At 29.1% G+C, this 15,349-nt stretch overlaps 1 protein-coding gene across 1 annotated transcript; it reads right to left on the bottom strand.

Moving 5' to 3' along the window:
* Window positions 1-4,207: 4,207 nt before the first annotated feature.
* Window positions 4,208-5,311, bottom strand: LOC112528361. The gene is made up of 2 exons (XM_025139378.1): window positions 5,172-5,311; window positions 4,208-5,031 (listed from the first exon to the last, which is right to left on the bottom strand). The coding sequence occupies exons 1-2, from the start codon at window positions 5,229-5,231 to the stop codon at window positions 4,441-4,443; spliced, it is 651 nt and encodes a 216-aa protein (XP_024995146.1). The 5' UTR covers window positions 5,232-5,311; the 3' UTR covers window positions 4,208-4,440.
* Window positions 5,312-15,349: the final 10,038 nt, after the last annotated feature.

Raw genomic sequence — 15,349 nt, 5'->3', positions numbered from 1 at the left:
TGAGACCACATTTTTACACGTAAACTTTACAGCAAAAACACTGTGAAGGTTTTAAAAAGTCGAACCTTCACAGCAAAAACACTGTGAAGGTTTTAAAAAGTCACCTTCACAGCATTTTTGCTGTGAAGTTTCAAGTGTAAAATGCTGGTCTCATGGGTCTCACGAAAACAGGCTGGTCTCACATGATCCCAAGTCTCTCTCTCTCTCTCTCTCTCTCTCTCTCTCTCTCTATATATATATATATATATAACACTAAAGAATACTCGTGTGATGAATTTGAAAAAAAAATTAACAAGCATTTAACATGACGGGTTTAAAGGAAAAAATGGTAATACCTACGGAAAAATTTAATACCTTATCAAGTTTGTTGTTTTGCCGTACAAATTATGTATGTAATAAATAACCATGTCAAAATCTGTTAAATTAAATTTATTTTGGTTTCTCTTTTAGTTATATAGATGACATGTTAACTAACTTTACTTGATTTTCTTATTTACATATCTCAACAAATACTTTTACTGAAAATATGTTATTACAAAATACACAGATAATGTAAAAAAATAAATGTCACTCTCTATAATTCTTTAATTGTACTAGTCCCACGGTCATTATGGAAAAGTGAATCGTATATGCATTTCATTGGCAGAGGAATGATGCCCACCGCTTAAACCCAAGATCTCATTTATATGAATTCCACCTACACATCTACTGATATCACATATCAATAAGGACACAATTAATATTTTATAAATCTATCAGTAACATATTTTTAATGATCATATTATATTCGTTCATCCGTCACTAAAAATAGACGTTTTAAATATAAAATTACACTTTATCAATTCAATCGGTACTTAAAAATAAATTTATGTCGTTGTTTTGAATATGTAATCTCACAAATGATGAATTCGATAAAGAAAATATGGTCATAAGAATTGAAGTATATATCTATACTATCTTATAAACCAGATTTGTCAAAAGTTTTAAAAACAATTTTTAATGCACAAAGTACTATACATTTGTGCACAAAGTCTTAAAAGTTTTAAAAACAACTTATAATGCATTAAGTACTACTACTTTATACATTCAGTCTTAAAATCTCGTAATCTACAATTAAAATAACATATAGTACAAGTTACCAATGCACATTATTACCTTTTCTTTTTATGTTTCCAAGATACTTTTGACACCTTTCACTCATGCTTTCACTCTATCATACCTCTCTATGTCTTCTCCCCATCCCCCAAAGTGAGATTTAATTTGATATTCATCATGAGTTATTAAAAGTTTTCTCATTCATCTCTCATTCAATTGCTCTAGAACTCTCGATCTCACTCTCGATCTCTTGATGTAAATCGAACATATTTGTGGAGTCGTTTAAATATATTGGATTTTAAATTGTCATACAATTTTTTTCATCGATAGACTGTAATTGAAACAATAACTCTTATTTATTCAAATTGTATTAATATGTAAAAACCAAGTGTAACTTATATCATCGTTAAATCTTCTCTAATAAAACCAATGAAACTTCAAAATCGTTAAAATTCACGGCTCCCGCCACATTGCACGGATACACAACTAGTATACTCTAACATAAACGTATTAAATAAGTACTTTGTAAACTTTTTCACAGAGGAAAAGTAGGGAAAGGAAATGAAAGTAGAGGTAAGAAAAAAATATCATCTCAAGTTTTCTTTCAAAGTATATATATTACTTGTTATGCTTTATTTTCTTTTATTTCCTTGAAGGAAAATTAATATCAATTTTCTTTTTTTTTTCTCTAAAAAAACTTAGAGATGATATTTTTTCTTTCCTTTATTTTCATTTCCTTTCTCTATTTTTTCTCTGTAAAAAATTTTACAAACTACTCGTTTAATACGTCTATGTTAGAAATGGACAAAACAAGATCGGTTTGGCTTGGGACCTTATGCGACCATGAGCGATACCAAATGCTATCATGACTGTCAGTTATGGATTTTTTGGAATTTTTTTGACCTAACTCGGTATTGGGACCAGTTATACGAAGCGACCGCGTTTTCAAGAATTTTAATTAAAACATATAATATATAGAGATTGTATTCAAAAATCACAATAATAAAAACTTGTTTAACTTACACACCAATTTTGATTTTTAAAAACCGACTCAAGTACAGTAAAGTACTTGAGAACCAGGAACGGTTATACAGTTACATTCGGTCCCACTGTTTTTACTGTGCATCAACTTACACACCAACCAATTCGGACCTGGATCTAGACCCATTTTTAGCCATCTTTGCTTCAAATTATGGTCTTAGCTATTTTTAGTTTAGAATAAAATACCTTTTTTGCCCCTATGGTTTGTAAAGAATTGCGAATTTTGTCCATATGGTTTCATACGAAGGATTAAATTAGAAATGAATTGTAAACCATAGGATAAAAAAAGCAATAGATATCAAAATCATAAGAACTAAAAAAGTATAAATCAAATTAGAATTCTATGAATTAACATATTTTATTTTTTTACCATCTGGTTTGTATTAATTAACAAATTATTTTAAATATATAATGAAATAATAAAATTTACTAATTTTTTAAATTGTCTTTTTTTTTTTTTATCATTTTACACTTTCAACTAGGTTATCAGTTAGTTTTTACTAAACTTAGGGATCGTTTACCAAACGTTTACGCGGTTAAGTGAACACCAAGTCACATTACCTTACCTGATGAATATGGCAAGGACCAAGAATCTTATCCGGTAAGAGCGAGACAAAGACCAAAAGTCTTACCCGGTAAGTAAGGGCGATAACTTTTACCACGATAAATGCTTACCAGGTAAATTATTGCATACGATACCGTTTTGGTGGACTAAAATATTACCTGGTAAGTCAATGATAATATTAAATTTTGTCGGTAAGCACTTACTCGGTAAGTGTTTAGTAAATGACCCTTTAGTTTATCAACTATCGTCTATCTTATAAGACATCAACTAGTTTATCAGCTAATTTATAGTCTTAATTGTTTTTTAGTTGGTTTTTTAAATCCTTTAAAACTTCGAGAGAAAGTTGCATTCATTGATTCATATTCACCGTGTTAACAAATGTCAAGTATAAGATCAACCAATTAAATGCTCCTCGACACTACGCTAATTGTAGAAGAAGCATCTACTTATTGCAAGTATTTATTAGGTTGTAAGGATAATTTTGGCTCTCTCATTAAATTGTTGTTTGTTAGTACAAAAGCTACAAGCTTATATATTAGTTATTTATATCGTAGAGGCCGTTTACTAAATATTTATCTGTAAGATCAACATCTTATTTACCTTATAAGGTAATATTTACGATCATCAAAATAGATTGTTGGTATGTATCTTTTATATGGTAAAACGTTTACCTAGCAATAATGTTCTCTCTTTCTTTATTAGGTATGATTCTCATATGTGTTATGCCTCTTAGTGGATAAGATTATGGGTTCTTATCATACTCACCCAATAAACGTTTACCAGATAAATATTTGGTAAACAACGTATAGTTAAATATTATACATATACGAAAATTAAAAATTCAGGGTCGGTTTAAATAAGAAGGCTAAAAATATGTTTGTTAGCAATTTAATGAGACTTGCAACTTATTTGGACTTATATACATGATTGTTTGGTATTTACTTAATAATATAGAAAGTAACTTATTCAGTAATCTTCATACAAACAGCTAAGGTTTTTTCAAATATGTCACTCCAATTAAAAAAAATGTTATTTCATTTGTGAAAAAGTCTTTCCAAACAAAAGCCTTCATATTTCATAGAGATAAATTAACTCACACAAATAGCTTTATCCATACCTGATTTAATAAAAATCAACCAAACAACTTCTAAATATTGTGAGAATGTAAGAAATGAAAGTTAAAATATTGTTTATATGTGAATGCATTGAAATAATTAGAAATAACATCTATCTGAAGATGTATATACAAACCTAAATCACATATATAACTGGTTCACATATGCATTTTCAAATGATTTTTTAATTATTTATATATCAACTTTTATTTTTACTTTTTCATAATATCTAGTCTTCTTATTTGAACATTTGCTAACAATTAAATTTTATAAATACATGGTTAAGTATATAGATTTATCAGAGAGAAATGGTTATTGTTTTGTCATAGATTTACATAATTTGGAGAGCACTAGTAGAAAATGAAATAAACTTTGGCAAAGTCAGATCAACTGGCAATAAGATTTTGTAAGGATTTTTTTAGAGGTCATTGATCCGAACCTGTAAGTAAGACCATTGGAATTTTACTGCCTGTTCTACAAGATCTTTGGGATTAATCTAAATGCAAGCTGATCTAAACCACCACCGTTAATAATAATAAAAAAAGTAGAAAATGAAATGAATAAAGAGAGTTTGTTTGTTTTATTTTTTTCATTTTTGTAGCAAAATTTATGAAGAAAATAATCCTACTGCCGGATGACATACTCTTCGCCTGATTGCCTATCCACTCGCCTGATCCACCTGCTCTTCTTCACTTTATCCGAACCCGACCCGTTTTCACCAGCCGCCACGTGAGCAATATCTAACCCTTTCCCCACCGGCAAAAAAACGGACCTCACAATCCGCCGTGAACCACCGTCAAACAAGCTACGCAACCGGAAATCCGACGCCACCTTCAGGCTAGCGTTCTTGCAAACCAGCACCGCCCCACGGTGGCCGAATTTCGCCTCCTTTATGATCCGAGCGAAGTTATTTTTTCGGGAATCCACCACCAAGAAATCTATCAACATCCCCTTAACCGCCTCCTCCGGCTCGCCAACGATTACCTCCGGTGACATTCCGGCTTTCTCCATGGCGGCGGTGTACTCCGATCTGGTTTCCTCGTCGGGAACTATGCAAACGTGTCTGCCGGAGGTGTGAGAACTTGCTACCGCCAGTCCAATGCTCGTTGTTGTCACACCGCCGCGAGTCCACGTTTCGACGATTAGCTTCGCGTTCCAACCGGCGGCCATGGCCGATATTAGCTCCGCCACACTTGATCCTTGGAAAAGTTCACACTTAAAAAGAAAAATCACAGAAATCAGACACCAACTAGAAACGATTCAATTCGATCGATCGAACAAAAACACACACATAGATTCAATTCTGATTTGCAGAATTGAATAATCGGAAAAGGATGAAGGAACAGGGTGCTTACGGATTTAACGGTGTCCATAAAAGCTTTTGCTGCAATTTCCGGCGACCAAACAAGCTTCATATTTTCCGATCAACTTCTTCGTCTTCTTCCTCTGGAATTCTTCTTTGAGGGTTGTGTGTGTGGGTCTCTCTTTTTCAAATGGGAAATTGTTGCTTCGTTGGCTTATATATATATATATTTCATCACCTATGAAAGAGACAAATATATATATATCCCTAAAATATCTTTCATAGAAAAGGTTGATTGAATTTTTTGGCTTTAGCCATTTGTACCCTTAGTAGTATTTGGTACGCAGATTGGATGAGACAGGACAGGACGGTACAGGACAGGACAGGACGGGACAAGACTAATTGTTTGTCCTATGTTTGGTACGATTAGGACAGGACGGGACAAAACTATTAAAATGAACATATTACCCCTAAATGTTATTTTATATCATATAATGATTGTAAAATGACAACAAACCAACCAAAATATTATCATTTTAACTTTAGTCCCATGTTGTTCCACCTTTTTTGGTGGAACAAGAAATATCAAGATTTGTCCCATTAAAATTAAAAATAGTCCTACCTTGTCCCATTTTTTTTTGTCAATGGCATGCCAAACATGAGACTGTTTTTTTTTTCCTCGTCCTGTCCCATGTAGTCTGCATACCAAACGCACCCTTAATTATACATCGGGTGTGATGCTATATGCACGTCGGTACAAATTAAAATTGAGTTAAATTATATATTAAAAATGTAAAATATAATTTTTTTTTGTTTAACCTGAAAATCCAATTCGTTATGCGAGCCGACTAATCACAATACGACCACCTATTTTACATCAATATCAAAATATAAACTTTTGATATTGATGTATTTGTTGAAGATATTAGCAAGTAGATATGCATTTAATATCTCTAACAATTATGTTATTTTAAAATTTTCGAAACAGTTATGTTAAACTCTCATACAAAATAGGAAAAAAAATGAGAAATAATGGAAATATCTTTAAATTTGAAAAGAAAAAAAATACAACATAACTGGTAGGGAAGTTTACCCTACCTCTTAGAGCATCTACAACAGATTTTCTAAAATTAAGAATAAAAAGTGAAAAATCTAAAAAAAACATTCAAATCTAATAATTTCTATATTTTAAAATTTATAATTTATTATACTATTATAATATTTATTATATTATTATAATATGTAATACAATAATAAATATTACTTCTCTCTACTAAATATCTAATTTCAAGAATTTGTCATTGGTAAGGAAAATAAAAAAATTACTTTTCTCTCATAGGTAATTATTTTTAGATAGTGTTACAAATTTAAGAATTTTACCAATTCTCTTCTATTTTAGAGAATTTTTTTTTAAATTCCGATGAAACAAAAAGTTTCGCCAGAATTTTCAAAATAATCATTTCAGAGAACCACTTGAAGATGCTCGTGGAGTCGCATTACCACTTGTATTTTATACCTCTTTTTCATTTACATACTGCTCATATTAAAAAGATATAAATAGAATTGACTTTTTTCCTATATATTCAATTATTAGTACGGATGAATCCGTATTATTAAATTAAAATGGTTGTTGTTTTTGTAAGGAGTTATTATTTATTTCATGTACTAAATAAATAGTCTAAATTAAAAAAAATTATTATGCAATCTTTTGTCTGAATAAATATACAGTAAATAATAATTGTTTGATAAATATTTAAAAAAAATACTAAATAAAAAAGATTATAAACTATTTAAAATAACATAAATAAAACAAATTAAATGATTTTATCATATTTACCTACTAACTTAAAATTACTAAAAATAATTTAATTGTATTTATTTTCATTATAATTTTTATTTTAAGTATTTTATAGCTGTGAGGCCAACTTTAGAGTTACATTCAATTTCCTGAAATTTTTAATTTTTAATTTAGAAATTATAAATTAATTATATTATTAAGATAGTCGATATATTTAATAAAATATTATTTGTTTCTATTAAACATTTAATTTTCAAAAATTACTGATGGTAATTATTAATTACAAGTCATAAGCAATCATTTTGTCTTATCTTAATTTTTATGTCTTGAATATTCTGTTAGAACAGAAAATTCATCATTTTCTTCATTTTAAAGAATCTGTTCGAGATGTTCTAATAACTAAAACCGTTCATTTTGATATTAAGTTCAACTCAAACAATATTGTATTTCTGTATTTTGCAGAAAAGCTACAATGACGGTTTGTTATATTTATTTCGTTTTCAATAAAGTTTGTTATCTTTAAAAATATTCAATTAATATTATATAGTTTAATCTATTACCTGAATTATAAAACACATGTTTTACAAATAATTAAAATGCTATTTAAGAAATATATCTTGCTATTAATATTAAGTACAATTTAATTATTTATGTAGATGAGACAAAATAAGATATGGACGAACTATAATCAAAGTCAATGATTATTGATGACTAAACGATAAACTTTAATTAAAAACGTATTAATGTTTGTATATAATTATTTTATAACATTTTGTTTTCACATAAATAAATAAATATATATATATATATATATATATATATATAGACTTGGGATCATGTGAGACCAGTCTGTTTTCGTGAGACCCGTGAGACCAACATTTTACACTTGAAACTTCACAGCAAAATGCTGTGAAGGTGACTTTTTAAAACCTTCACAGTGTTTTTGCTGTGAAGGTTCGACTTTTTTTAAACCTTCATTGTGTTTTTGCTGTGAAGGTTACGTGTAAAAATGTGGTCTCACGAAAACAGGCTGGTCTCACGTGAACCCAACCCTATATATATATATATATATATATATATATATATATAATGTGATGAATAAATATGTTTCACAATATATTTTATGTAACATATTTTTTTGTTAATTAGAGATGTCGGAATCGGTTTTTGCACACCTTGAAAATCCCCCAATGACTTTTTTTGGAGGATTCCCGTACGCCCCAAGTCTTACACTATGGTCTTGAAACCTTTTTCACGAAGAAAAAGAAAGCGATTGAAAGGGAGGAAAGCAAAAAAAAGTCGTGTTCTTAAAACTGTTTTAGGAGAGAAAAGAAATAATGATAATAAAAGAGAAAGAAAGAAATTATAACTTTTGTAAAAATTATTAAAATTACAAAACTATCCAATATTTCATTATAATAAATACGTATTTTTAAAGGGTATATTAATAAATATGATATATTCCCTTCCATTTCTCTCATATTTAAAAACATAGAAATTTATTTTCTTTTTTTTTCCAAACATAAAAAAGTATTTCTCATTCGTTATCCGTTTTTAAACTCGAGAACACAATGTTATTGCTTGTCAAGTTGACCCACATATTTTTATAAAATATTAATTAAACCTTTTTAGCCTGTAACTTTGATTATTATATTTGTGGTTTTTACAAATTGTAACTTAAAATAGTTGACGATCAAGCATCTTCAATAAATTTTCTAAATTTTTTTAAAAAAGGAAAACCAAAAGTTAAAATTAAAAAAAATATATATTTATCTCCAAGAGATTTCTCATTTTCAAAGTTTCCTATTGATGGTTTCACTTGGTAATCATTTTTGGAGTATTCTTTATATTTGAAGAAAAAACATTTTTCTCTTCTATTTTCTCCATCACAGAGATAGTTTGAGAAAATTGTTGGAGAAAAATATTGGCTCAAAATTCTTATTTTCTTTATTTTTTTTAAAGTTGTTGGAGACGCTTATACTTTAATGTTTTTTGCTTTTATAAATTTAACAACTAGAATAAAGCAAGTCCAAAAATAAATAAATTAATAATCAAAGATTCAATTTTTTCAATAAATAATTTTTCTTAAGGTGGCTATCTAATCGTTTGATTATTTAAGAGAGTGTTTAGTTCGCAAAATGATTTATGAAGAAATGAAATTTGTCAAATGAATAGAAATATGAAAGAAATTGAAATTGAATGTTATAATGACCAAGTGTTTGGTTGGTATGAATGAAATATAATCTGTCTAATGAATCATAATCTATCTGTTTGGTAAGAGAGGCAAAGACTAATACCTTAATTGAGTTTTTGCAACATAATTGGAATGAAATGATGAAAAATAACAAAATACCCTTTCTTGGATATTTTTAATTTTTTTAATTACAAATCATATACAATAATCATAAATTCTATTGTGGAAGCTTTTTTGTTCTTCAACACACACACACACATATACATACGCATTCATCTTGTGGGATATATACAAAGCAGTACAAGAAGTGATTGGTAGAAGCAGTAATCGATCGAGAAGATGAAAGCAACAATCGATCGAGAAGATGAAAGCAACAATTGATTGAGAAGCAGTAGATAGAATGGAGCGGCTAGGGTTATTAAAAGTCTAATGAGGGTATTTTTGTCATTTACATAATTTTGGATGAAATGATTTTAATTCCATCACTTCCCCTAAATGGTTAAATTCTCAAATGATGAAATCTTCGGAATTCAAGTTCATTTCGTGGGTAACCAAACGTTGTAATAGAATTTGGTCAACATAATTGATCATTCCAATTCCATCAAATTGCGGCGGATTCCAACGAACCAAACACTTCCTAAGGATTTTACTGAAATTATTACTTTTTTTTTACCAAAAATAAAAATTATTCATAAAATTAGAGTAAATTATAAATTTGGTTCTTATGGTTTGTTGGAAATAACATTTTTCGTCTCTGCAAGTTTGATATTGTAAGATGATCATCGTGATTTGTAAAAATGTCCGAATTTGATCTATTCCTCTAACAATTATTAAAAAAAAAACAAGTTAAAGGAGTGATATTTTCGTCTTTTATTGATTTCTTTTATGTCTTTTGCAATCAAAATCAATTTTATGTATAGTTTTTTATTAGGTAAAATACAAAAAATTGATAAAAGAACAAAAATCTCTCTTATTTAATGGAATTTTTTAACGTTCATTCGAATAAAGGACCAAATTCAAACGTTTTCACAAACCATGATTACCATTTTATAATTTCAAAACTATACAGACAACCAATGTTATTTTGACAAACCTCAGGGACGTAATTCGTTGTTTATTCTAGAAAGTTCTTACAACTTGAAGATATCTTCTCAGTCACGCTGAATATATATTTGTTGTTTGACCAAGTGTTTATATTTTTATAATGTCATGCATTAATTAAATAATAACAAATTTAACGATATAATATGGTGTCCAATTAATTAATTTTCTTAATCACCTAATACAATATTTAATAGCAACTGTTTGATGGTTTTGAAAAACCAGTTATTTTATCACGTACATAAACCAAGTGACGATATCATATAAAAGAAATAACCATGTACGGAAAGTAAACTTATTTATAAAGATGATACGATTCTTTATTTGAAATTGTTTCAAAAAGAAAATCATGTTTTTGGTTATGGGATTAAAAATTATAGTTTTCGTTCTTACGGCTTAAATATTTTTCGTCCATTGTACTTAAAGATAGAAGTTAGGTTTAATGACGAAAAGAACAATGAGTTACAAATTGTATGGACCAAAAGAGCAATTTTTAAACAACAGAGATGAAAATTGTAATTTTCAACAAACCACAGTCGTGTAGTCGTTTCAAAGAATCAAATTATTTTTATGTGTCTAATCAAATTTTACGATTTTTATGGACCAAAGAAATTATATATATCAATATTAAAGGGTGATGTTATATGCACCTTTACGTAAGTCAAAGTTAAAATCAAATCAAATCATACATTAAAAATGTACTTTCAAAAAACCCTTTTGATGTTCATATGTTTGTTGAGATTTTCTTTTTCCAATACAAGGGTGCATTTAGTAATCAGAGTACCTTATTTTACGGAGATTTTTATAAGAACCTAATTTTTGTATTTTCTGTTGTCACATCATTTTGAACTTACCAAATTAAGAACTCACATAAAAAGTCTACAATCGCAGTTCTTGTATGAACTTTTTTTTTTTGTAACTCTCATATATTTTTTTCAAAATCAATAGTTATTATATGTTTATAAATAAATAAATAAATATATAGAAAAATAAACAAATTATCATTTTTCACGAACTTTAAGGTAAGGAAAAAAAATTCTTGTACAACAACTTCATTTTTTTACTTCGTATTGAAAATACCGTTAAAACTAAATTTAAAGAATATATTTCATGTGAATTTAATGAAAATCGATTTGACTTAGAAATGTCTTATCAAAAGTAATTACCCAACATCAACTTGAAGAAAATTAAACCTTTGTTTTAAATTTCGACGGTAGATAATGTGTTATTCAAATAAAATATATTTTCAAACCAATATTTCCCTGTTAAACGTACAAATTTTATGTTTAATTTGTATTTGCAAACGCTAATATAAACATATTTGTTTTATTTTATGTTTATAAATAAGTTCAGATAACTCATAAATTATGGACCATGTTTGAAATATCTCTAATAAATGCCTGTTCTTACTTCTTAGTCATGGTTCATTTGTACTTATGAATGAGACCTTATCGTACAAAAAAATCAACACCTTTCTTGTCTTTTTTCTGTTTAATAGCTATGTTTTTCCATCTTACTTGTTTTCGTTTTCTCTTTTTATTGTGTTGTTTTTACTTTTCCTTGTGGTAATATTTTTTTTAATGCGTTTGACTCATGGTTACAAATTTTTATGAGTTCGGTTTCAAGATAAATGAACGACCTAGGTCCCTATGGTTGCATTAAGTACTGAGTTTGTTGTCAAAATGCAACCACATAGATACCATTCGTTGAATTTTAAAAAAAGACAATGACTGTTAAGAACATACAATCACACTGACGAAACATATAATTTACTCAAAAAATTTATTTAATAATCTGTTGGAACAAAAACTTTATAAAAAATCCTTTAAATATTTTAAAAAAATCTATTTTTATTTAAAAAAATCTTACATATGTGTATATAGGGGTGGCAAAAAATGATTCAACCCAACCTAAAATTAACAGGTTAAGTTGAAATTTTCAACCCATTTAAATAAATAGGTTGACCCGCCTAACCCATTTAAATAAATAGGTTGGATTGAGTTGAACTTTTCGACTCATTTTTAACTTGTTTCCAACCCATTTAAAATATTATATAATTTTATTTTATTCTTGATATTATATCTAGTATTCTAATTTTTAGTTTTGTGTTATTCTTAATTAAAAATCATATTGTCATGAAATAAAAGTCCAAATTCCAATTGCCTTTATTACTCTTAATCATCATGAAAACCATAAGAAAACCCTTTAGTCCATTATTCTATTATCGCCTCCAAAATTTTAAAATTAAATAAGTCAACTCAGGTTCAACTCATTTATTTAACATGTTGGGTTAAAAAAATCGTAAACAGATCAACCCGTTGTCAACCCATTTAAATAACAGACTGGGTTGGGTTGAAAAATCTCAACCAATTTAATTAAATAGATTAAATTAAGTTAAAATTTTCAACATATTTAATAAATAAGTTAAACCCATACCCAATCCAACCTTATCTATTGTAACTCCGCTCTGTATAGGAAAAAGGAGAAATGTTTGAGCATTGATGTGATCGTATCCGTGGAAAATCCGATGATAGCGTGTAGGGTCATTTGTGGTGGGAGCATTAAGAGTGTCTAACGTAAGAGCACATGTCTATACCCACATCATTCATACGTAAGGGCACACGTGTCTGTTTCCACATCGCCTAAATATAAACACTATTATTTTGTATAATAATATAATATATGTTTTATTATACAAAATTTTCAACATCTCTACAAAATTAACAACACAAAATAAATAAATTTAGTCGAAGTTAAAATCTTATCACAGTCTAACGAAAGAATAAATTCTACCCATTATTAGCAGATAGGCAACTTAAACAACTTTCATCTCGAGGTTTACACAACTTATTTTTTCCATATCAGCATTCTTAATATGACATGCGTCTCGAAATATTTTAGCTTTGAAAACGAGGGTTAGATCGAAAGGTCTTCTGAATTTATTGTAAACTACTGTATAAAACAAACATATATTTTAACACCATTTCATAAAATATATGTTAAAAATGAATTCGAATTGGAAAGACCATATTCCTACCTCGATTAACTATATACAACAGTTACCTAGTTCTAGTCATGTACATCTGTGATTTCAGACATTAGCTACACACCCGCCATTCTATTGTGTAATGTGAAGCGTATTCAAATGCACAAAAAGATGGACACACTTATTGGACTGTCGTGCAAGTCACTAATCCACCAAAACAACGCCCAAATGACACCACTTTCATGCACAACAACACATGCCCGTCCCTTGGCCTGTTGCATCTGAGATATAGAATAGGGCCCCCAACATTTTGGGGCCCAAATTTTTCACAGGCCAGTCAATGGTATTAGTCGATTCCAGGCCCTAGCTAGCACTGCGTAACGAAGAACGAGAGGCGTGGCGAGAGCGATACCGGATACACCGCCTCGATCTCCCCTCTCCTCTCTATCTTATCGAGTATCGATTGTCGATTGAAATCTCCAAAGATAGCTGATGATTCGGTTTCAGATATGCAACGGCAACATCAACAACGGTTAGATTTTAGAGGATTTTTCTTATTTTGTATAAGTATAACATGTTTGGTCTATTTGTCGATTACTCATTACTCAATTGCTATTCATCTCTTCTCAAATCTCATAATCTCAACGGCTCAACGATTGGTCGATTACTCAATTGCTATTTGCTAATTTGCTTCCCATCATCACAAAATCTCAATTCTGAAATTGGATATTCGTATCTTTGTTGGTTGGACTCTTGGTCGATTTTAACCTAATTCCTAAAGTGAGGTAAATTYCACTCAGAAWTCTTTAACACATGATTCTTGTTATCTTGTATSATTTTTGTGTAAGAAAATTGAAAACTTGTTTATTGTTTAGACTTTAGAATCTCAAGTTTTTTACAGTTCTACTCTAGATCGATTGCTGCTCTCTGGCCTCTGCTACCTTTATCTATTTCATGGTTACTTATGTAGTTGTGTTATTATTTATTAATGAAGCATTCARCAACATTATTTGTAGCAATACAGTACCACACATTGATGAATAACTAGACAAACACACAATATAAATGCTTAGAAACACTACGGAAATAGGCCTTAACGAAGAACCAGGAGAACAAAGTATAAACACTATTATAACATCATAGTATAGAAACAAATCATTTGCTAAAACAAATGTTCACTTGAATAGCTCCCAATCCAAAATTAGTTAAGAGACAGAGAAAACAGATTTGATGCTAAAACAGATGCTCACTTAATTTCTGCTATATTAGATGAAACTTTGGCTGCCCACTGGTGCTGTGGTGCATAACTTAGATTTGATGCATACAGTACAACCAGCTGATTTTTTTTGATATATATATATATATATATATATATATATAGTATAACAGGGCTTCCAAAAAGATTGGGACGGCCCTGCAACAACATCAATGTGAAACATTATTTATAATCATTCTACAAACCACACTCCTACATATTACTATAAGTATAAACATATATTGCATGCCTGTAAAATCATTGATTAAAATTTTGTAAACAATATTTTGTCAAAGCATTTATTGTATCTAAGAAAAATAGTACAAGAGAACTCACATGTTGTTAAACACTCCACACCAAGTCTCAACGACTATACATTCCAAACATAACGTCTCATTAGAGAAATCCATAGATCAAATTCCTTCTTTCTACGTAACTTTTCCTCCAAGACCCTCTCTCTCACACCACACACATGCACACACATACACATGCACACACGCACAGACGCACAAACACACACACACACGCACACATGCACCCCCCACACGCACACCCCCTACACTCAGACACGTGTGCGCAAGCGCACACGCATACACACATGCACACACACACACATACACACACATGTAAAGGATAATATATATATATATATATATATATATGTGTGTGTGTGTGTGTGTGTGTGTTAATTTATAGATTAAAATGTTATGAAAAAAATATATTTAGAAATATTATTTGTCCAAGGTTTGAGAGATTTCAAATACTACGTATTGTAAAAATAATTACATTTTTGAAATCACTCTATTTTAACATGGTTTTGAATATAATATTATAATTACTGAAAACAATTTAAATTTAATTGAAACTTGTATTTATATTATATTCATAAAAAATCA

This window comes from Cynara cardunculus, assembly GCF_001531365.2.
Source record: "Cynara cardunculus var. scolymus isolate 2C chromosome LG 15, CcrdV1, whole genome shotgun sequence".
Taxonomy (NCBI): Eukaryota; Viridiplantae; Streptophyta; class Magnoliopsida; order Asterales; family Asteraceae; genus Cynara; species Cynara cardunculus.
This window is presented reverse-complemented; position numbering and strand designations above follow the sequence as displayed.

Excerpts from the sequence above, each read along its gene's own strand:
- LOC112528361 (XM_025139378.1), bottom strand. The coding sequence starts at position 5,231 with ATGAAGCTTGTTTGGTCGCCGGAAATTGCAGCAAAAGCTTTTATGGAC. Across the intron at positions 5,032-5,171 it reads TTATGGACACCGTTAAATCC|TGTGAACTTTTCCAAGGATC; the intron begins GTAAGCACCCTG and ends TTTCTTTTTAAG.